Raw genomic sequence first — 21919 nt, 5'->3', positions numbered from 1 at the left:
AACTGTATTTATACTAAATATTTGTCTAATAGCTGAAGGGTTAATATATTCTGTCGACATTACAACACATTTTAATGGAAGTTTCAGCTTCATCATAGTTTCTTACCCCTCATAAGTACAAAGTTATTATGTATGCTAGATTAATGCGCTCTTATTTTGAAGGCAAATGAGTAATTCCGGTTACACTTGTCGCGTCTAAAGACCATGAGCAGTAGCATCAGTACAGACAAGTGACGGTCCTGTCTCTCTCTTTATCTTTCCGGAATCATTTGAAGAAACGAGGTAAGTGGCTGATCTTGGACTAAATGTCTTCTGTTCATGTTTTCATAGAAGGAGTTTTTAAACGAATTCTGCTTCAAAAACTCCTTAATTTTGAAATTTCCTTTGATATGTTATCAATGAAAACACACATAGACCATTACTATTAATGAAGTCCGACCCAGTAGGGTGTGTCTGAAAATTCGGCGTGTATGTTGAGCCAACAAAGCAGCGTGTTAACGTTAAAATTTATCCGGATATTTCAGTGCACATTACCTCCGCCCGCCCCTGGAGCTGGAAGCAAACGGTGGGAATTAAGAAGGAGCCAATCTGTCATTATGCAAATAAACGCTTCCGAGTCTGCTAATAAACCATAGGAATCTGTAAGAGCTCAGTTTCCGTGTTGTTAGCGGCTTAAGTTATTTCCCGCAGTAATGGTAACTTTTAATAGGTCGGTTTTTGAATGGAGTTTGGATGTGGGTGCACTTGACACGAGAGGAGGGAACATAGTGTAACGTAAGCCGAATTAAATTAAAAGTCTGCACCTAAAAATCTGTGAACTAATAAAAGTTCATATTCAAGTCTGCAGAGTTTTTGAGCTGGTATACGTCATGTCTGATATTTATTAATTAAGTTAAACTTGGTCAATAATTCTTTCATAGGACAGTGGGGTACATATGTATGAGTCAACTACGTACTTTCATAATTTCTGGAAAAAATAGGACATTATTAATTAAATTTATCTGAACAAAATAAACTTTTCACAAGTTCAAGTAAAAAAAAATATTCTGTGAGTCACAGTTACAGTATATATACAGTATACAGTGTTGGAGAGATAATTACTTTGGGTCATGTAGTTTTTCTCAGCAGCCATTTTGAAATAAAATGAACACAGGTGTTACAAATGAGGTTCTGTTCCCTTCAGGTTAAACGGAGTCAGAGTGCTGCTGTCTAGCATGGTGGCTCACTGGAAAGGCTCTGCTATACTAAATGGAATGAAACCATAATTAGTACGTCTGGTAACACCCGGGTTTGCTCTTCTATTTCATATCAGAATGACTGCCGTGAAAAGCTTCTTTTACAAACTACATAGGATATTCATAGTAGATTTATTGCCATAAATTGATATTATATACCTTTAACATCATTATTCTTATTTATATTGGAAAAACATGTTAAAATGACTATGGTGTGACCTTTTTTTGCAGGAATCTTTACAGATGAAGATGTTTTTTAAGTTTGTCGAGTCTGATTTGTAGGACAGTATATCTGACTCACCACGTTCATCCATCTAAAAGTTTTTTTTTTTTTTTTACATGCATTTTGCCTTTAACAAATATTCCACCTCCTGCAATTTGAAAATTGCAGCAAGTCATATCACGATTATGATAAAATTTTGATGAATTGCGCAGCCCTAGTCAAGTCCAAGTACTGTTACATGATTGAATTACTCAGTTACAAGTAAAACTACTGGTGTTTAAGATATACTAAAGTAAAATTACAAAGTATTCTTCTCAAGAACTACTCAGAGTACTAGTGATTTTTTAATAAATAATGTTTAGTGTATTATCAATACCATACAGACAGTTTCTCCAGATCTTCAGTCTAAAATCATGGGTCTTCAATAAGGGGTCTGGGACCCCTAGGGGGTCCTCTCAGAGTTACTGCAGCCCCCCCCCCCCCCCTAAAATTATTGTTGTATTGATAATTTTTGAAAGTGTTTCCCCTCCAAAATAAAAATTTATCTGAAAAAACACATTATCCAGAGGTGGTAAGTAACTAATTACAAATACTTCATTGTGGTTCTTAAGTAGATTTTTCAGGTATCTGTACTTAGGTATTTCTTTTTCTGGCAACTTTTTACTTTTACTCCCTACATTGTAAAACAAATATCTGTACTTTCTACTCAAAACAGGCTCGTAACTTTAGTTTTAATACAAGACGAAAACAATCTAACAAAAAAGGAACTTAACAAGATGTAACAAGTCTAAATGGTGTAAAGATGGAAGAAGAAAAGGTGAAAATGACATGAAAGAAGTAACAAGACGAATATGACAGAACAAGACAAAAATGACATAAAAGGTGTAACAAGACAAAAACAGCACAATAAGATGTCATAATATGAAAATGATGTAACAAGATGTAACATGATAAATATGATGTAACAAGACAAAAATGACATTACGAACGTAACAAAATGAAAACAACTTAAAAGATGAAAAAGATAAAGGTGAAAAGATAAATCAGCTCCACCTCTACCTCAGAAACCACCGGCGAAAGTGCAGAAGATGATGCTAACATAGCTAACATTAGCCATGCTACTGATTTAGCAGTTATTGTTATGTGCTGAGAAGTCTCAAAAAATATTCATTGCAATATACAGTATGTTGTAGCGGGTCCCTGCACTGTCTCTGGCCTGAAAAATGTTTAAGACCTGTGAGATAAATGAGTCCCAGCTCCTGCTCTTTTCTTGTCAGTGGTCATAGTTGCCTCTCCAAACCTGCGCCTGCTGCAGCATTTTTATTTTTCCATTAGTATATAAAAATTTTCTTTGGCCCACTTGCGATCAGATAGCCTTATTGGCTACAAAAAAGCAGATGGATAATTCAAATTATTATTATTATATATCAAAATCACATTCTGTTGATATTCTGTGAAAGCACTAGTAGTCATTGCAAAAATAGTGTCACAGTATCAAGAAATATTGAAATATATCAATAGTGAGGTATTTGGTCAAAAATATTGTGATATTTGATTTTGTCTGTATTGCCCAGCCCTAATTCATAGTATTCTCATGATGTGTGTTGCCATACAGTATGGCATACTGCCACAAGTGTCATTTAATGACCATCACCTGCTATTTGATTAAAGTAAGGGCTGCACGATATGGTTAAGAAAAAAGTCATATTGCAATTATTTTGACTGATGTTGCAATTACAATATGTGATACAATTAGTGGAAATGGTGATTTTAATTTTTACTGGAAAAAAAACAGATCATGATAATGTGATATTTGTTGAGGTCTGGACAAAACAAACATGATTTCTTTAATGTGGAGAAGAAGATTTTTAGGTCAGATCATCAATACTTCATAATAATGTCATCCTCATACATTTTCCCTCTTTTAAAAAAATAGCAGTTTGGTTCTGGCTCTGTGATTTGGATATTGCTCTCGGCCACATTGCAATTTCAATAATATTGCGATTCATTGTGCAGCTCTAATAAAAATCACCTGCAGTTTATGACCAAGATGTCTGCAACTGAATACTATGGATTTCTGCTGCTCCCTAAAGTCCTCAGGCTGTCTCAGTGAGAACTGGCGTGCCCTCGTCCTTAAATCCAACACACCTACACTTTACTCATTGTCAGTTTAGTTGTATCTCTGTTTAACAAGATGAGAGACTCGGATTGTGAACATTCCCTCTGATGTAGTTTGGATGTAGTTGAACTACTTTGTGAAAGTAGTTCTAGTTTGACAGGTTATTTTTTAGGAGCAGTTAAGATGTATTGTTGATGTTCATCTTTTGGTACACAGGTTGTTTTGCGTTAGCACATATTTTGGCACCAGTTCAAAGATGTAGTCTGAGTGCATAACAAGATGGGACTTTCTTGTTTGTCGGGTGCCAGTTGCCCCTGCAAGTTTTTCACACAGCGTCTTATGTAACATGCAGCCCTGTGTGTGAGCAATACCTCAAGTCCTTTTGTCTTCCTTGGACACATAAGTCCTCCACCACATTAAAGCCAGAAAGGACAGAGTGTCCCTGCAGAATAGAGTGATCCTTTCTGTGCATAATGTGTAACTGATCCTCTCTGTAATTCACCAAATGTAGAGCAGGTGAAACAAACACACTATTCAACACTGTCTGCTGCATTAACTCCTCGTGTGAAGTGATCTGATTCCAGCTCCTTAGATGTGGAAATTTTCCTTTGCTGTTAATCCTTTATGACAGAAAACCAGTAAAGTTGTGGACAAAACAAGACATTTGAAGACCATCCTGGGCTTTGGGAAGCATTGGTCATCATTTTTCACTGTTTTCGGACATTTCAAGGACCAAACTAACTAACTAATCGACAGAGCCAATGTTTGGCCAGTGAAAATAATCATAAGTTGCAGCTCTAGTGTAGTTATAAAATGAACACTAATCAACACTGTATGTGTCTGTCTCTGTTCTTGTCTCCGTCTCTGTCAGCAGTGAGATGTGTGGTATCTGGGCTTTGTTTGGCAGTGATGAGTGCCTGTCAGTTCAGTGCACCAGTGCCATGAAGATCGCTCACAGGGGGCCCGATGCCTTTCGATTTGAGAACGTCAACGGCTTCACCAACTGCTGTTTCGGCTTCCACCGACTGGCCATTGTGGACCAGCTGTATGGCATGCAGCCCCTGCGCATCAAGAAGTTTCCCTTCTTGTGGCTCTGCTACAATGGAGAGATTTACAACCATCACACAGTAAGGACACTCACTGCTCGCTGCGCCTCTCAAACCACTACTGTTTGTTTGTGGTCATTGAGAAACTCTGTTCTGCAGAGTCACTTTATTCTGTTTTGTAATTTCTTGAACAGTTGTCACATTGGTGTCAACTTTTGGTTGACCAAAACAAATCTTTTGAGGCTAAGGCTGATAATGTAATCTATTGATTTATTGTTAGATTGATGTTTGGATCCTGACTCATTTTCAGGGACAATTGGCCAAACGGTCTAGAAGAAGTTCATGAAAATTGGATTTTGATAAAACTGAGAAAAGGTCATGAAAGTTGACATTTTTAAAACAAAAGACTAATTGAGAAAAGATGTAGATGAACTGAAAGAATAAAGTAGCAAAAGAATTCAGAGTCAAGCGATTCTGTTTTCAAGATGATTGTGAAAATGTACACTTTATTGTTACAGTGCTACCTTGAGGTCAATGAGTCTTTGTTTTTGTTTTTGTTTTTTTTTTGTCTGGGTAGTGGGTTGAATTTGCAATGCATCTGCCAAATTGGTGGGTTTTCTTTTGTAGACAGGCAGCTTACACCTAACTACTACTAATAATAATGATTATAAATATAATGATATTACATTAGTTATATAAAGGAGATGACAAAGTAGCCTAAATGTGTGTGATTTGGTCAAAGAGAAACAATTTTAACAAATTTTACTAAAGTTTTTCTCAGTCACAAACTAATGAATGCCTTAGGACAGACTGACGGAAGTTATATAAAACAGCAGTATTAGGATATTTCAGCTCAGTAATAGAATTAGAATTATTGCCTCACAGTTGTTTGTCTTCACCAACCAGTCAAATTACAGTTCATGTCCATGTCTGTCCACACTCATATAATGTCTGTAGTGAAGAAATTTAATGTAGAACTTACCACTATATAAACCTGTGACTTTGAAGCAATTTAATAAAATGTATTTTTTGGCTAAATAATAGTTCTCACTATACATGTGTGATTCCAGTGAATAATTTCCAGGTAGAAACATGCTGTCTTCACTTAGAGACTGTTTTTACAGAGGAGGACAGAGGACTGATAGAGAGCTGAACATTATGATGTCACAGACTCAGTCTCAGACTTTGAAACTCCCCAATAGATTTTTAAATGATTAAGGAGAACTTCATTCATCACCTTTTTCTCCATCTTGTCTAGTTTGTTAGGAATAGCCATATAAAACTTTCCAGCCTGTTTTATAAGATCAGCTTTGTATGGTGGAGTATTGGTGCCACATTTAAGAGAAAAGTAACAGGGGATTTTCTTTATTTTGCATTTTGAGAATGAAGTCAAAGTGTTAAGAATAAAGTTTAAATACTATGTGAAGAATAAAATCGAAATGGTATTTTTTCTCTCATGGCTGTCTCAAATTTTCTACTGTTGCTTTGGTTTTACTGAAACTACAGGGTGGAGAGAACAAACTCTGCCCTTGCCAAGATAACACATTTTTCTTTTAATTCAGTATTTATAAGTTGTGCTTCTCCATTTTTCTTCCAGCTGAGGAAGAAGTTTGAGTTTGATTACCAGACTAAAGTGGACGGTGAGATTTTGCTCCATCTGTACGACCGCTTCGGCATCCAGAAGATGGCCTCTCTCCTGGATGGTGTCTTTGCTTTTGTTTTGCTGGACACTGCCAACAGAAAAGTCTTTCTGGGAAGAGATACGTACGGTGTCCGGCCTTTGTTCAAATTCCTCACAGACGATGGATTCCTTGCAGTCTGCTCAGAAGCCAAAGGTAACGGGATGGTTTATTACCCCTCCTTGAATCAGAGCCTTTTATACTCTTGTGATATACCTTTTACAGCGTTTTAGCATTGCTCAACTTGTTTTTATTCTGATCGAAGGCCTCACAGACATTACTCATGCAATGGAAACCCCTGCCAACATCGTCCCCTTTCTCCCTGGACACTTTGAGGTGTTTGATTTGAAACAGAACGGGAAAGTTCAGTCCATTGAAATGGAGCCGTTTCACTGCTGCACAAAAGAGCCTGCTCATGCCATCTACGACACTGTGGAGACACTGTCTGCAAGTATGAAACGCTTCATTGTAACCTGTTTGTTTAGTCACTTGGTAAGCATTTTATACAACTTAAAAAAAAACTGATGTCCCCACAGGTTTTGATGAGGAAACAGTGAAACTCAACATCAGAACCTTGTTTGAGAACGCTGTAAGGAAACGTCTCATGGCTCACAGGAGGATCGGCTGTCTTCTGTCAGGTGAGAACCTGCCATCTATGTACTGAACCAACTCCAGTGGCTGTTTCTTACTTAATACAGTGATGGCAAAGAAAACTGGAAAAATACATAACTTACACTATTTCAACGTCTTGGGTGACAAAAAAGCTCCTCATACAGATTAAATAAATCAACTAAATATTCTGTTCAGTTCAATTTTTAATTCAGTTTTATTTTTATAAAGTCAAATCATAACAGAATTTATCTCATGGCACTTTTCATATAGAGCAGGTCTAGAAAATACCTTTTATTATTAAAGACAATTCACCCTAAAAACAAAAATACGCATTTCCCCCTTTCTTGCAGTGCTGTTTATCAATCCAGATTTTTTTGGCGTGAGTTGCAGAGTTTTGGAGATATCAGCCGTAGACATGTCTGCCTTCTCTCCAATATAATGGCACTAAATGGCACTTGGCTGGAGGTGCTCAATGTGCCCAAAAATAAAATAAAAACAAATCATGACCCCAGTTACTCAAGATATCCCACAGACCTTGTCGTGAGCACTTTCATGTAGTTTCTAAAGTAGTTCTGTTACATTCTGCTGCTGAAAGAAAGTAGGTCTTACATGAAGCTGCTCACACAAAGGTCTGTGGATTATTTTGAGCAACCAGGTCTTGATTTCTGGAAAGAGACTTTGCTGTTTTGATTTTTTTTTAAATATATGTTTTTGGTGCTTTGAGCTTGTAACATCTAGTTCCATTATATTGGAGAGAAGGCAGACACCTCTGTGCCAAAAACAGTATAGATTGAGAAATAGCACTACTTTTAATTAATTGTAGAAACTGTTCGAAATCAAGTGGATGGAGTCCAGACTGCAGCTTTATAGTTGCTTCACTATCCACTTAAGTTACAACGATTTTTAGAGTCATAAAGAGACATAATAGTTCCCACCAACAGCAAACACTAAGGCGACAGTGGTGCAGAAAAATGTTGATAATTATCCCCATATTCCACTGCACCCTGAAAGAACAAATAGCTATTTTTCACACCATAAAGTTATTTGTCTTTAACAGGCCCTTTTAGACACTTGGCCTTGTGAAATCTATTCCCTCAGACTTCCGCTTCACTCTTGTGTGTGGGTCTGATTATTTTGCAATAGTTACCACTGTCTTGGAACCCAATGGCTTTTGTCTGATGACCATTTAACCTCTAAGGTAGCCAGCAGATATCTGTATAACAGATATCCGGACCAAGACTTCCTCTTCCACGTGCCGGTCATTGTTTACAGTCTGATTAACAACTTGAGACATGGGAATGGAGTTGGGGTTGAGGGACAACTAATCTCTGTAATCAATATTTCTATCTATAATTGAATTTTTTGGGTCATGTCACTTTCTGGAGAAACTAGCAAAACCATAACCTAAAAAGTGATCTATTAACTGGATCTTCTCCTTAACCGCAAGATTAAAACCTACAGGACACCTCATGCCTAACTCTAACTTCAATCAGTGATGATTTTTTTAGTTTTTTGAGTTGCGCTTAGCTTTTGGCTCCTTGTACTGATCCCCAGCTGCAACCATGACAAGGCAAGACTATGCCAAGTTTTTAGGTCCCATAAACAGATATCTACATATGAATGGAGATAATTTTATAAAAAAGCTAAGCTGATCTAAGCTAATTTAGCTAAACTAAGCTATTATCTGGAAAGTGTTATAAAACAGGTGGGGATTAATGTAGTTTGTGTTGATGATGGTCACTCAGGTGGTCTGGACTCCAGCCTGGTTGCTGCTACGCTGGTGAAGCTGGCCAAGGAGGAGAAGCTGCAGTATCCCATTCAGACATTTTCAATCGGCTCAGAGGACAGCCCAGACATCATCGCCGCTCGCAAGGTCAGTTCTCCCGACAGAAGACGGCGTTTTCCTCTGGGTGCAGCGCTGAAGGAAAATAAAACCCAGACTTTGGTGTGTGTTTAGTCAGCTGGTTTGTGTTTGTCAGGTTGCAGCTCACATCGGCAGTGAACACCACGAGGTGAACTTCAGTGTGGAGGAAGGCATCCAAGCTGTAGAGGAAGTCATCTTCCACCTGGAGACCTATGACATCACCACCATACGTGCCTCTGTCGGTGAGTGTATTAAAAATAAACAGGTTGTAACATGGCCTCCATACCTCCTTTAGGCCAGTTTAATAGCAGTTATTTTTAATGTACATCTGCTGTAATGAGCTTGAGCTAAAGAAGTAGCTTTTTAATTTATAGTAAACGAGCTGCAGCTAACGGCAGTGAACAGATCTCAGAATATGCTCAGGAAGTGGCGAATGAATTGACCCTTTGCTAAGCACCACCCTCCTTACTGTTGCTACACCTGTCAAGCTTTCCATTCTCACACAGCATGTATGGAGTTTAGAGTGATAACGGCAGCAGAATTGTTGAAACACTCGCTCTTTAATTCCTAAGAGAAGTAAACAAACGCAACTTCTCATATTAGCTGACAGTTGTGGTTTTTGTGAGCTAAAATGACGACTCTCACAAGCAGATTTCGTAAGTGTAACTAGCTGATGTAAGCTAATGCTACGTCCTTCAGTCAGCTGAAGAGTCTGTCTCCAGCTGATGTCTTATTGTTTCCATCTGACACATTTTAATAAAAAGAACCCTGTGAAAGTGCAAATGTAAAGTTACCTGACAGCTAAAAGACAGAGGCTAAAGCTACGAAACATTTCATGTCATAACAAGATTAACAGTATATTGTAATAACGAGACATGATTGTATATAATTTCTTTTTTATAATTGCCATAATTTCTATAATGTAAAAAGCATTTTGTTATAACAAACTTTTCATGTCATATGCAGCAATATGCTACCGTAATTTTGTGATAATTACAGGTAACACAATATTTTTTAGGCCTGTAGTTTCTACATAATTTGACTAATAATAATTTCCTAAAAGTTTCGTGGAAACAATCAATAATTCTCCTCAAATGTATTAAAACAAAAATAATGAGCCAGATATTTGTGTTCAAATATAGGGAGTAAAAGTGAAAAGTTGTCAGAAGAATAAATACTTATATAAAGTAGAGATATCTGAAAATTCTCCATAAGTACACTAATGAAGTATTTGTACTTAGTTACTTTCCACCTCTGGTTTCCAGTAATAATTTCCATGAGATTAACTGGAGCTTGAGTTTCTATCATTAGCACCATATCACATCGTTCTTTACAGGAAACTTATTTAAAATGTATCTAATCCCAGTATGGATATTAAGAGGTCACAACAACTGATTCAGCCCAAGAGTGACTGATCCACCACTGATCCAAAATCCAGTTCCTCCAAAACATATTGAAATAACACGTCCATATTCTGTCTGTGGGTGAAAGTTTGAATGCTTCACATTTCTGCTGATGGAGGTGCTCACTGACGTATGCTGCATCACTGCATTCCTCTTCCACCTGACTGGCTTGTTTGAATCACACTGGAATCCACTGAGATTAGTTAAATGGTCAAAGAGGTCAGCGGGGCACTGTATGGGACTTTAAAGGGATAATTCAAATTATTTGCAGCGTGCATGTATGAGGTACTCATCCACAGTCAGTGTATTACCTACAGTAGATGGCGGCCAACGGGCACCCGGTTTGGAGAGGCAGCAGATGTACTGGTGTAGGAAGCTACAGAACAGATTTCTGACACCTAAAAATATCCATGTCAGTTTAAGTGTTTTCATAGCTTTACCTTGCTGTCAGACAGCCCTTTCTGACAGGAAACTGCTGTTCTATTGAACCACTCAGGTGAGACTGTGTCCCCTTCAGATAGAAACCAGCCTTGAACTGCAGCGTCTTCTTAGAAGAATGTCTTCTGTAATTATTTATACACTTTTCCATGTTGAAAACACTTGGGTTGAGTCTGTTGATCAGTCAGAGGCAGTGACCCTGACTGGACATGTGTGTTTAGCTTTGATCTCAAACACATGGCACATTGGAGTAAAATAAGATTGACTCTACGAAACAAAATTTGTGGTGATGAGGGGAGTTAAACCCTGTGGTCTGTGTTATGTGGTCAGACAGTTATTGTCCTGCACACTCACTGTTTTCCCTCCAGTGTTTAGGACTCAAAAGACAAGTAAAAAAATGTTGTTGTCAGTAGGGCTGCAACTAATGATTATTTTTTATTATCGATCCAACTGGTGAATATTTTCTCGATTAGTCAATTAGTTGTTTGATCATATTTTTTCACCATTTTCTGACATTTTATGGACCAAAGTCCAAGCTGACATCCTCAAGTGTCTCAGTTTGTCCACAAGCCAAAGATATTCATTGAACTGTCATAAGGAGTAGGAGCAAAGAAACCGGAAAATATTCACATTAAAGAAGCTGGAATCAAAGAAGTTTGATATTATTTTTAGATCAAAAATTGACTCAAAATAATTCATCACTTATCATAATAGTTGGTGATTAATAATTAATGCAGCTCTAGTTGTCAGATGATCTTTCTTTTTATTTCATCTGTCAAAGAGGTGGGGGAAAAAGTTCTTTCAAAGATCATTTTTCTTAGTTACTTTTTTTTATCAGTGAAAAAAGGTGGAACATTTTTAGTGTTTGTTGTTGTAATACTCACTTTGGCCACAAGAGGCTGAAGGACACCATGTTCCAGTCATGTTCATTACTCTCAGGGCGTCTGTTGAATGACATGTTATAAGTTCTGAAATATGAAGTACTAAAGTAACATGTATTTATATATAATGCATTAAATGTAAATTACTTTTGTCATTATGAAGTGTGTTTTCCTCTTATTATTGTATTGAGAGATGTGATTGTATGTTTGTCATCTATCAAATACTTCCATATGCAGTATTATAATATTTGGGATTTGGCATCGAGGACACCTTCATGATTCAGTTCTATAAATTCATGTTGTGATTCCATGTCTTTGTAATCCACCACTCGTCTGTGTCTCTTCCACTGCAGGGATGTATTTGGTGTCAAAGTACATCAGGGAGAAGTCAGACAGTGTGGTGATCTTCTCTGGAGAAGGTTCTGATGAACTCACTCAGGGATACATCTACTTCCACAAGGTCAGTCCTCCACAAACCACACAACACAACACAAACTCACTACTACTCACTACACTCACTCACTGCAAACTCACTACTTGAGATTTTTTCTTTTGTTTGTATGGCGAGATTTTGTGTACTTCCTTCTCTTCATCTTCTTCTTCATCTTCCTGCTCTTCTTCTTCTTCTTTCTCTTCTATGACTTCTTCTTCCTTTTTTTCTGCCTCCTCTTCTACTTTGTCCTCTTCTTTCTTCCCCTCCTCCTTCCTTCCTCTTCATCTTCTTCCTGCCCTTCCACTTCTACTCCTCCTCTTCTCATAATTTAATTGCCATAGTGTATTGGTCTTTTATATATTTTTCATTCCTCTACAAGTGCAGTAAAAGTTTTGACACAGCTGCTCTAATTCAGTAGAGAAGTAGCCAAACCGAACAAACTATGACAAAGAAGTGGAAGTTAAGAAACAACATGTGGGATCATGTGACCAACTGAACTCCCTGAAAGAAGTATACTGAGTTCATACAGAACAGCAGAACACTGAACAGGAAACCTCGTGTTTGCTGCCCTCCAGTGGCTGAAGAAGTTCTCATCTTGTTGTAGTGGTATAGAAGTGAAGTTGGGTTTTTTTGTCTTCTGAAATACTTAAAACTACCTATTTCATCATGTTTCATGATTTATGAAACAGATTTTATTTCTGTGATCATAAAAGATGAAGACTGAGATCATTCATTTATTGCAGTGAATTTAGAAAATGGAATAAAACACACATTTGATATCTCAGCATGTTTTATTTTGCTGCTGCAGCCTTTACATTCATCTGACGGTGTTTAGACGTGAGAGTGTCTGTGTGAACATGTTAAATTATCCTCAGATGAATGTAAACAGGTGTGTGTGTGTGTGTGTGAAAGAGGCTTTAATAAAGTTTAGGTTTGTTCCTCCTCCAGGCTCCAACTCCCAAAGCAGCAGCAGAGGACAGTGTTCGCCTCATGAAGGAACTCTACCTGTTTGATGTCCTTCGTGCTGATCGCACCACTGCTGCACACGGGTAACACCTTTCACTTCATTATCCAAGAATTCAGGCTGGGTACATGTACCCTGCAAGAAAATGTTGCATCCAGCAATTATTTCAACTGAAACAGTGTTATCTTCAACCAGAGCACCTGCGCTTTGATTCAGTTCTTGAGACGCTATGATCCACTTAAGTTAGATGAATAAATCCTTTTTTTTGTTTGCTCCATGCCATCTGGACTGTAAGGAAGCCTCTATGCTGTTGCCATGTTGGAGTATTCATTGTACATTTAGAGAAGAATAAATAAATAAGATGTTGTAAATAAATAACAAAGTTCTAAATAAATAAGATGTTCTAAATAAATAACAAAGTTCTAAATAAGTGAGATCTTCTAAATCAATAACAAAATGTTCTAAATCAATAATTAAATGTTCAAAATCAATTTAAAAAAGTCTTAAATCAATAATAAAATACTCTAAATCAATAACAAAATGTTCTAAATCAATAATTAAATGTTCAAAATCAATTTAAAAAAGTCTTAAATCAATAATAAAATACTCTAAATCAATAACAAAATGTTCTAAATCAATAATTAAATGTTCTAAATCAATAAAAAAAAGTATTAAATCAATAATAAAATGCTCTTAATTAATAACAAAATGTTCTAAATCAATTAAAAAAGTCTTAAATCAATAATAAAATGCTCTTAATCAATACCAAAATGTTCTAAATCAATAAGAAAATGTTCTTGATGAATAACAAAATGTTCTAAATCCATTGCAAAATTATCTAAATCAATAACAAAGTTCTAAATAAATGAGGTGTTTTAAATCAATAATAAAATGTTCTACATAAATAACAAAATGTTCAAAATCAATACCAACATCTTTCTTTCAAATAAAAAACTAAATGTTGTAAGTAAATAAAGTTCTAAATAAATAACAATGTTCCAAATAAGTAGCATGTTCTAAATGAATGCTAAAATGTTTGAATGGAGAAGTTTGGACATCCTGTCCTGATTATATCCAGTCAGATGAACCCAGGACACTCGGATACAATGATGCCATCACAGTCTTCATGCATCTGACCTCTGCTGGTTTAAATGTGTTTCCTTTAATGTTCTGTTTGTGCTGAACTGATCTTGTGAGTGTTTCAGTTCTGGTAAACTGTGGGACTCTTTCTGTCCGACTCACTTAAATCACTGAATATAGTTTTCAGTTGTTTGAGTGCAAATCTGTCCTGCCTGCATGTCTGTACTCAAAAACAGATTCTGCTCCATCAGCGCGCTTTCTCTTTTTTTTTTATACATTTATTTAGTAAGTCAGTTAATTAATTGGGAAGAAAAACACTGACATAATTGACTGACATTAGAAATTGCACTAATTAATATTATGCAACAGCTTTTAGGAACATTAATTTCCAGTAGCTTTGATGAAACGCCTGAAAGGTTTCAGGTCTGGTCTTTAATTGAACCACTAAAAGGTAATTCCTTCAGGAGAGGAAAAAATAAACTGGTCAACAGCAACATGATTGAAGAGCATCGACGTTTAAATGAATAATGCATTATAATTAGAGCCAGATGTGATTAATTAACCCTAATAATGAGCCTGAGGATCTGCAGGAATGAAAGCCTCCAAACCAATAAAGTAATACTAGTTCTGATAGAAGTAAATTCATTAAGGGCCGACTCCATTTGTGTTGTTTTCAGGGTTTTTCAAATGGGAACTCCCACTCAGCTATTAGCAAAACACAGGAAAACATGTTCAGACGGTCTTGAGGAAAACAGCATTTAGATACTAAAACTGTGATGTTCAACTCACGGCTCATGGGCCAAATCTGGCTCCTCCATTCATTTTCTAATTCGCAATGAAAAGAGTTTTTAATCACACAGTTTTTCCCAGGAAGGAAGGACAGATATGTCAGTTCTGTGATGGATAAATGAGACTGTGTGTGACAGTCAGGCAGATCAGATGGTGATCTCTGCAGGAGAAGACAACTATTAGCTGAAGTGGAGCAAAAGTTGAGGATTATGAGATGCATTTCACACCACAGAGGTTAAATATCTGCCTCATTCTGACAGGAGCAGTTTATGTTTCCTGAATGATTTCAGCATTTCAGTGACTGCAGGATGGAAAATGTTCCAGCTATGATTAATGTTGTATAAACTCTTAAAATTTTACCAAAGCATTTACTGCTAAAGCCTCCTTTACACTGGACAAAAAACCCACTAACATCTGACTTTAGTCTTCAGTGCACTGAAGGCTTGTCGCCTCCATCAGAACGTACTGCAGCTCTTGTGCTCCTTTTTCATACACATGCTACTTGACTCACTTTGATAGAAAGTCAGATGTCTGTAAAACACTTGACATTTCATTCCAATTAATTTTATGCAATAAAAGCTTACCCATTATTTTGTTATCTAAAAGCTTTTATTATGAAGCAGCAAAATCAGGAAATGTTTTTTAATCAGTAGTATGTTAACACACTTGCTATCTAGTCCGTTCAGGATTTAGTGTGCTTTTTTGGGGTTGTTGCAGCCAAAAATGCCTAATTTCACATCAGCTTTTCTAAAAAAAATTGCATGTTGCAAATGTTTTTAGGTGTTTTTTGCAATGGAATTGTGACAGCAAGAGAGAATTGCAAAAATAAGTTGCAGAAAGTTAGAATGATTGGTCAGATTTGCAGAAAAGTTGTGGTGACTGGACAAAATTTTTCCAATTTCAGGTAGCGTACAAAGGCTTGGAGTCATTGCGAGGCCTACACTAATTCTTAACAGACATACTGTCTCCCTTCTAGACAGTAGATGCAGCTGTCTTCTCCTTTCAGATAAACAAGGGAACAATTTGATAGTGTTGCTATGGTGGCTGAGGTCGGAGAGGTGTTTGTCTTGTGTCTCTGAACGGAAAAGACGTAACTGTAATCTGGTTTGGATAACACTGAGCCTGAGTTATGGAGCCAAGGGTGCTGAGCTGTGGTATCAGATCTTGTGTATTCATCACTCCCAGGTTTGGATTTGCAGCCCAACAAGCTAATTCTATATGCTGTAGGTGTGTTGTGTCTGACCTTATTAGGGCATAGGTTCATCATGACCTTATATGTGAATGTTTGAAGATTATCCTGGATGACCAGAGCTCAGTGTAAGACATATTGGACTCCTGTGGACTTTCTCCTCTTGATGAATGGGCAAAAGGATAAAATCTACAACACAAGGTTGTGCAGAATTCACAGGGATTGGTTGGATTTGTGTTAATTATTGAGATTGCCACTTCCTGGAGGGACTGACTGATTGACTCAGCTGAAAGCAGATACCTGAAACCATGAATAGCGACGCAGAAACTTCAAAGTACAGCGGAAGTACTAACAGGTACACAGACCTCTTCTCTCTGCTGTCCTGCACACACGAGTTGAGTCTTTGCTTTTTAGTGCGCATCAGAAAAAAGCAGAAACAAACTTTTCTACTGGCAGCGAGAAAAGGATCAGTTGCCTGTTAAACCTGCATGTACGCCTCCTGTCGTTTTGCAAAGAAAGTTGTGTATCCCTGTGGTTGTATGTGATCATGTGATAAATTATGGACTATTATTTTGTATTCATATGTCTTTACTTTGTATCTTCCAGTCTGGAGCTCAGAGTGCCTTTCCTGGACCACAGACTGACAGCGTACTACCTCTCTCTGCCCGAAGAGATGAGGATCCCTAAGGTCAGTACGTCTGTACAGCGTTTCTTTCACTGTGGAGGCAGTGTTATAGCATTGCTTTGCACTGTAATAACAGTGTTGCTTGTCCCCTGTAAGCAGAACGGGGTGGAGAAGCATCTCCTGAGGGACTCCTTCAAAGGTCTGAACCTGATCCCTGATGAGATCCTGTGGAGACGCAAAGAAGCCTTCAGTGACGGGATGATGTCTGTGAAGAAGTCGTGGTATACCTGCCTGCAGGAGCACCTCGAGTCTGTGGTGAGAAAATCAAGACAAACACTGCTGTTCTATCAGAATATTTTAAATGATACTGAGTCCTATTTGACATCAATTATCTTTGATTATTATTGTACTATAGTATGTATTTTTACTTATACGTTGTGCTATTTTTTATGTACTTATTTTTTATTGAATTATTCTATTTTCTATTTTATTTTTTCTCTACTAGTCTCACTTGGATTTCTCTTTTTTCCACTGCCATTAGCATTATTATTATCTTCACAACCTTAATTATTATGAAACGTAACCCTCCCTCTTTTATCCTGCTTTATTTTTATATGCAGTATATTTATTTAGGTGAGGTGAGGTGGCCTGCTCTAAAAAAGGAAAGTTAAAAACAGGGAAGGAAAGAAGGAGAAGCAGTCATCTGTGTATAAGGAGTAGGGGTGGAAATCTCTCTGTACCCCATGATTCAATTCAATTTTGATTCAGAGGGCTACAATACAATGATAAAACGAGTAACGGTGCATCTTGATGCATCAGAATTTTAAGATTTTAGGTCATGGGGTGCTGGCCGGTTGGATTATATCCACCTGCAGTTGTTCACACTCAGCCATCCTCACTGAAACTCAAGAAGTTGCCTGGTTTAAAAGTAAACATGATGCATATGTTACATTTCAGGGTGGGAACTTTTTGTTCCATTTTTGATTGAAAGAATAGAAAAGGGAGCACAATTTTCAGTCTGTGCTTCAGTTTCACTGAAAAACAATTTGAAACACAACTTGCCATTAAATGGTCTGCAGCCTTTTTATTTTAAAACTTTAACTGCCTGATTTTGTGAATTAATCTGAAAGCATCCTGCAGTCTTCTGCCTGTATGACAGTGACAGAGAGGTGGAGGTGGAGTGATCTGCTGTGTTAATGTTGTGTCTCCAGCAGTGTAGAGCAGCAGAGGAAACACATCACTGTCCAAGAGTGGGCAAAGTGTTTTTGAGATGAAACAAGTGGAGCAGAGAGTGATTTTCTTCATCACAGAGTTGGCTGAAGTTGTTTAATGCATCAGTGTGTGTCATACTGCCGGTCTTGTTTGTCACAGCTGAATGCTGGTCCGCTCCATTAACATTTTAACGTTAGTCTCTGGGTGATGGTATAAAACGGACTCAAAATGAACTTCATGTTCTTGTAGCTTCATGTAGATAGTGAATGCAAAGACCAATCAGACAAGAGAGAGCTGCTCGCCTGGCGCATAAGCCGCATACGTTTTCTAGCTGCTGGGCCACTGAAAATGCAAAGTAGTGTTTCCCACCTTCCCCTGCCTGCGAGTTCCTGATCGGCTCATAGACTTGACATGTGTACATACAGTATGCTGCGCACGCTCTACCAGCTTAGGAGGGGCGACTCCCATCAACAGTTTTACAGATGTCTCTTTTATAACGGTGATCTATGGGGGAAAATGCTTTGTGGACTGGTGAGGAATCTTCACTGTGATACTGCTAGTGGCCACTGGGAAAAAATGAGTAGCAACACATTATATCTAATGTGTATAGTTACCTGCTGATAACTGCAGCATACACATGCTGTAGACTGTCCAGGGGCTGCACTGCCTTCGCAGCTGAGTTCTGCCATTTCAACATCATGTTGTAGGGCTGGGCGGTATGACTAAATTTTCACTTTTTTTTTTTAAATGATATTGGTTTCACGGTATTTGACTGTATTTTTTTTTTCATGCAACAGTGTTCTTACCCACATTTTCTTCTAATGAGAACAGAATTACTGCAGTTGATTGTCTTTAAACAGCCCATTTTACTGTCATAAGGACTGTATCATATTTTTTTTTTTTCACGTCCAGACACAGGTAAAAGCATGACGCCTTCAAAGTATGGTTACATCACATGGTAGGGACGGCTATACGATTAAATGTCCCCACCCACACTAGATAGCACCAGAAATACTAGTAGTTTAAAATATTTAAAAATAAAATATTTATCAATCTTTCATTCATGCATGATGCCAGTTATCTGTTGCCTCTAAGATTTTATGCAGCTGCACGCCACTAGTTTGGGCTGCAGCACTGTCAGACAGCAGCTCCTCTCACCCAGCGCGTATGAACCGATCGCCCTGGCAACCCCGGATGTTTACATCAGCGAAGTCGGACAGATGAATGTAGACTGTTACAGAATAAGCTGATATATATTCACTCGGCTGGAGAAATGTGACCACATTAAGCACAGACACAGACATAAACCTGCAGGCGGAGCTGCTGCTGCTACTACTAGCTGCTAACGTTAGCCACACTGTGTGTCAGGCTGGAAGCTAACGTTAGCTCTGGGTCACTTACCTGCAGACACTGTGACCCTCTTCAGTCTGAAAAGCTGAAGCATTTATTGAGTTGTTATGTTTTGTACATTAATGTGTAAGGTTTGTATTACACAGTGGAAAGTAGCATTTCAGCAGCATTTAAAGTACGATTTAGCGACTGTAGACTGTGATTAAAGGCTTCAAATGGCTCTTAATACACACAGTATTTTTTTCGGACAGTGTTTAACATTATAGATTAATAAATTCTGCTAAATTTTAATTGCTTTCTGAGTGTTTTCTTAGTGTTAGACTAGTCTAAATTAAATTGGTGTGTGTGTGTGTGCAGCAGTGAAATGGGTCCCCGCTGAAACACTTTCCTGCTGCGCACGTTCCGGACGTTGTTTGGGCTATTCACCGGTATGGTGGTATGTGAAAAATTCATATCATAACGAAAATAAAGACCGGTTTTTGGTACGAACCGGTATACCGCACAGGCCTATCATGTTGTCAACTAAAATTTAGGAAACCTGAGGAAATTTTTTTGATATTTGTCAATCAATTCAGAATTTTCCGTGTCCACAGCACAATGCAAGTTTTCCCCCTAACCCTTAACAAAGAGTACAGCAAAAGGGACAGCACACAACCTTAGGGAACTTTAGTGTTTAGATCTGCAATGATTAATCAGTTATGAAACTAATCACCAACTATTTTGATAATCAATTAATTGGTTTGAGTATTTTTTTAAATAAGAAAATGGTTAAAAATCTCTGATCTCAGCTTCTTAGATGTGAGTATTTTCTGGTTGTGAGTATGACATTTGAGGACGTCATCTTGGGATTTGACACTTCACCATTTTATGACATTTTAAAACTATTAATTACTGATCAACCAACTATAAAAATAATCATTTGACCACACATCCTGACCACCTGATGTCTGTTGGTCAGAAAGTCTGGGATCTAGGTGCATACAGGCTTGTTTAGACCCAGATTAAGCAGTTTACTGGCCAACCTGGATTACAAAAATTCATTCAAATGCATATTAGACTGAATAAAAAATAAATAAATAAGCATCGGAGGACCACAGACACAGTGTTGAGCTGCCCTGTATCTTCTCTCAGGTGAATGACGACCAGATGCAGAAGGCTCACAAGACGTTTCCTCACAACCCTCCTCGCTCCAAAGAGTCCTACTACTTCAGACAGGTGTTTGAGAAGCAGTACCCGGGCCGAGCCAAGTGGCTCTCACACTTCTGGATGCCTCGCTGGATCAACGCCACCGACCCGTCAGCCCGCACCCTGTCCATCTACAAGCCTGATAAAGATCAGTGAGAAGCTGTGGAGCAGCTGCGTGCCTCTTGTCTGCCCGTCAGCAGTACGTCAGGCCTCTTCCAGCATTCTACATGTGTCATACTTAGCTTTACTTTGTTTAACTCATTTGGATTTAGTTACTGTAAAGGAGTTTGTCAGATTTCACAGTGCCTGTCAGAGCTGGTGTTCAGGGAGCTTTGAGGGGCAACTTTTGGGACCTTAAATCTGCACACTCGTTCTGTGTGTCAGAATGAGACCCGAGGGACGAAATTCAAACAACTAGCAGGTGGATTATGCACCTCTGGCCAGTCAGGCATGGACAACAGTCACAAACATGATGCAGTGATATATTACTTTTAACAGAATTAATGTAATGAGTTGCTAATAGGATTTCAGAAATATATTACAGTTATTATGTCAATTACTGCCTTACCTGATACTATGTTCCTGCAGTAGACGAGGCTGCAGTTTCAGGAGCACAGCTATATTTCATTTCTAGGACCCTTGTTTTTCATCACAGCGCCACCTTCAATGACCAGATACTTCCTTATAGTTCTAAAGGTTTATTCCACCAAAGTATTTGAATACTGAAGGGTCAGGAAAAGTCAATAATTCTATTCTATTCTAACCTTAGACTGTGAAGTTGGTAACAACACTACTTATCAGCTGACTGGTCTTCCTTCTTTCTTTGATTGTTTATCTCTCTGCTAAATTCTTCCATTTCACTCAAATGGTAAAACAGGCAGCATAATCATTGCTGAGTCAACAGTAATATTTTATTTATTTTATATATTTGATTTTCTGTGTAGGTGAGGGTGCAGGCCTGCAGAATATGGCGACATAACTGTTAACGATGCCAGTTATCTTCATCCCGTATTACAAAACTTAGATTTAATTTAGCTGACATGGATCATATCAACATGCTTTTATCCTCTCTATAATTTTAATAAATGTGCTGGCTAAAATTAATTATAATAGTAAGTCAAAGATAATTATAAGACACTATGGTTTCATTAGTGTTAAACATTAAAAAAAAAAAAAAGAAGCAATTTGCTCAAATCACAATTAGACCTTGAAGATCGGTGCTGGATCCTTTAAGAAGTTAAAGATTAAAAAAATAAAGACTAAGACAGTTGTTCAGTTTGACTTTTTAATATAATTTTACACAGACGTCTCACCTCTTTCAGCGTATCACTATCAATATACACAGGTGGGGTTAATTATAGGTGACCACAACCACCTGTATAATTAACTTGTGTTCATTTTGAAATTGACATAACACTAAATAAGGACAACTTTCCTGGAATGTCCACGTGCAAAGATTAAACAATTGGCCAAACAAAGGGTAACAGTTGCAGCACGCTATCATCAGCTTATCATAGTTAGCTAAGATTAACCACAAGATTAAGCACACTTTACTGTTCAGTACAAATAAAACTTTATTCATTTTCAGTGCT

At 37.7% G+C, this 21919-nt stretch overlaps 1 protein-coding gene across 2 annotated transcripts; it reads left to right on the top strand.

The window, feature by feature from the left end:
• Window positions 1–188: 188 nt before the first annotated feature.
• On the top strand, window positions 189–20668 carry asns (asparagine synthetase). 2 transcript variants are annotated; one of them, XM_084738982.1, is made up of 12 exons: window positions 189–282; window positions 4449–4704; window positions 6221–6458; window positions 6568–6753; window positions 6839–6940; window positions 8660–8787; window positions 8894–9020; window positions 11854–11960; window positions 12882–12982; window positions 16562–16643; window positions 16740–16895; window positions 20274–20668. In XM_084738982.1, exons 2-12 carry the CDS (start codon window positions 4456–4458, stop codon window positions 20481–20483), a joined length of 1686 nt encoding a protein of 561 aa, XP_084595108.1. In that variant the 5' UTR covers window positions 189–282; window positions 4449–4455; the 3' UTR covers window positions 20484–20668. The 2 variants fall into 2 exon arrangements, with proteins under 2 accessions (XP_084595108.1, XP_084595109.1); XM_084738983.1 differs by having other exon boundaries at window positions 222–282; window positions 4452–4704.
• The last annotated feature ends 1251 nt before the right edge of the window (window positions 20669–21919 follow it).

This window comes from Lutjanus erythropterus, chromosome 16 (assembly GCF_056507025.1).
Source record: "Lutjanus erythropterus isolate fLutEry1 chromosome 16, fLutEry1.hap2, whole genome shotgun sequence".
NCBI lineage: Eukaryota > Metazoa > Chordata > Actinopteri > Lutjaniformes > Lutjanidae > Lutjanus > Lutjanus erythropterus.
Note: the sequence above shows the minus strand (reverse complement) of the source record. Positions and strands in the feature narration are given on the sequence as shown.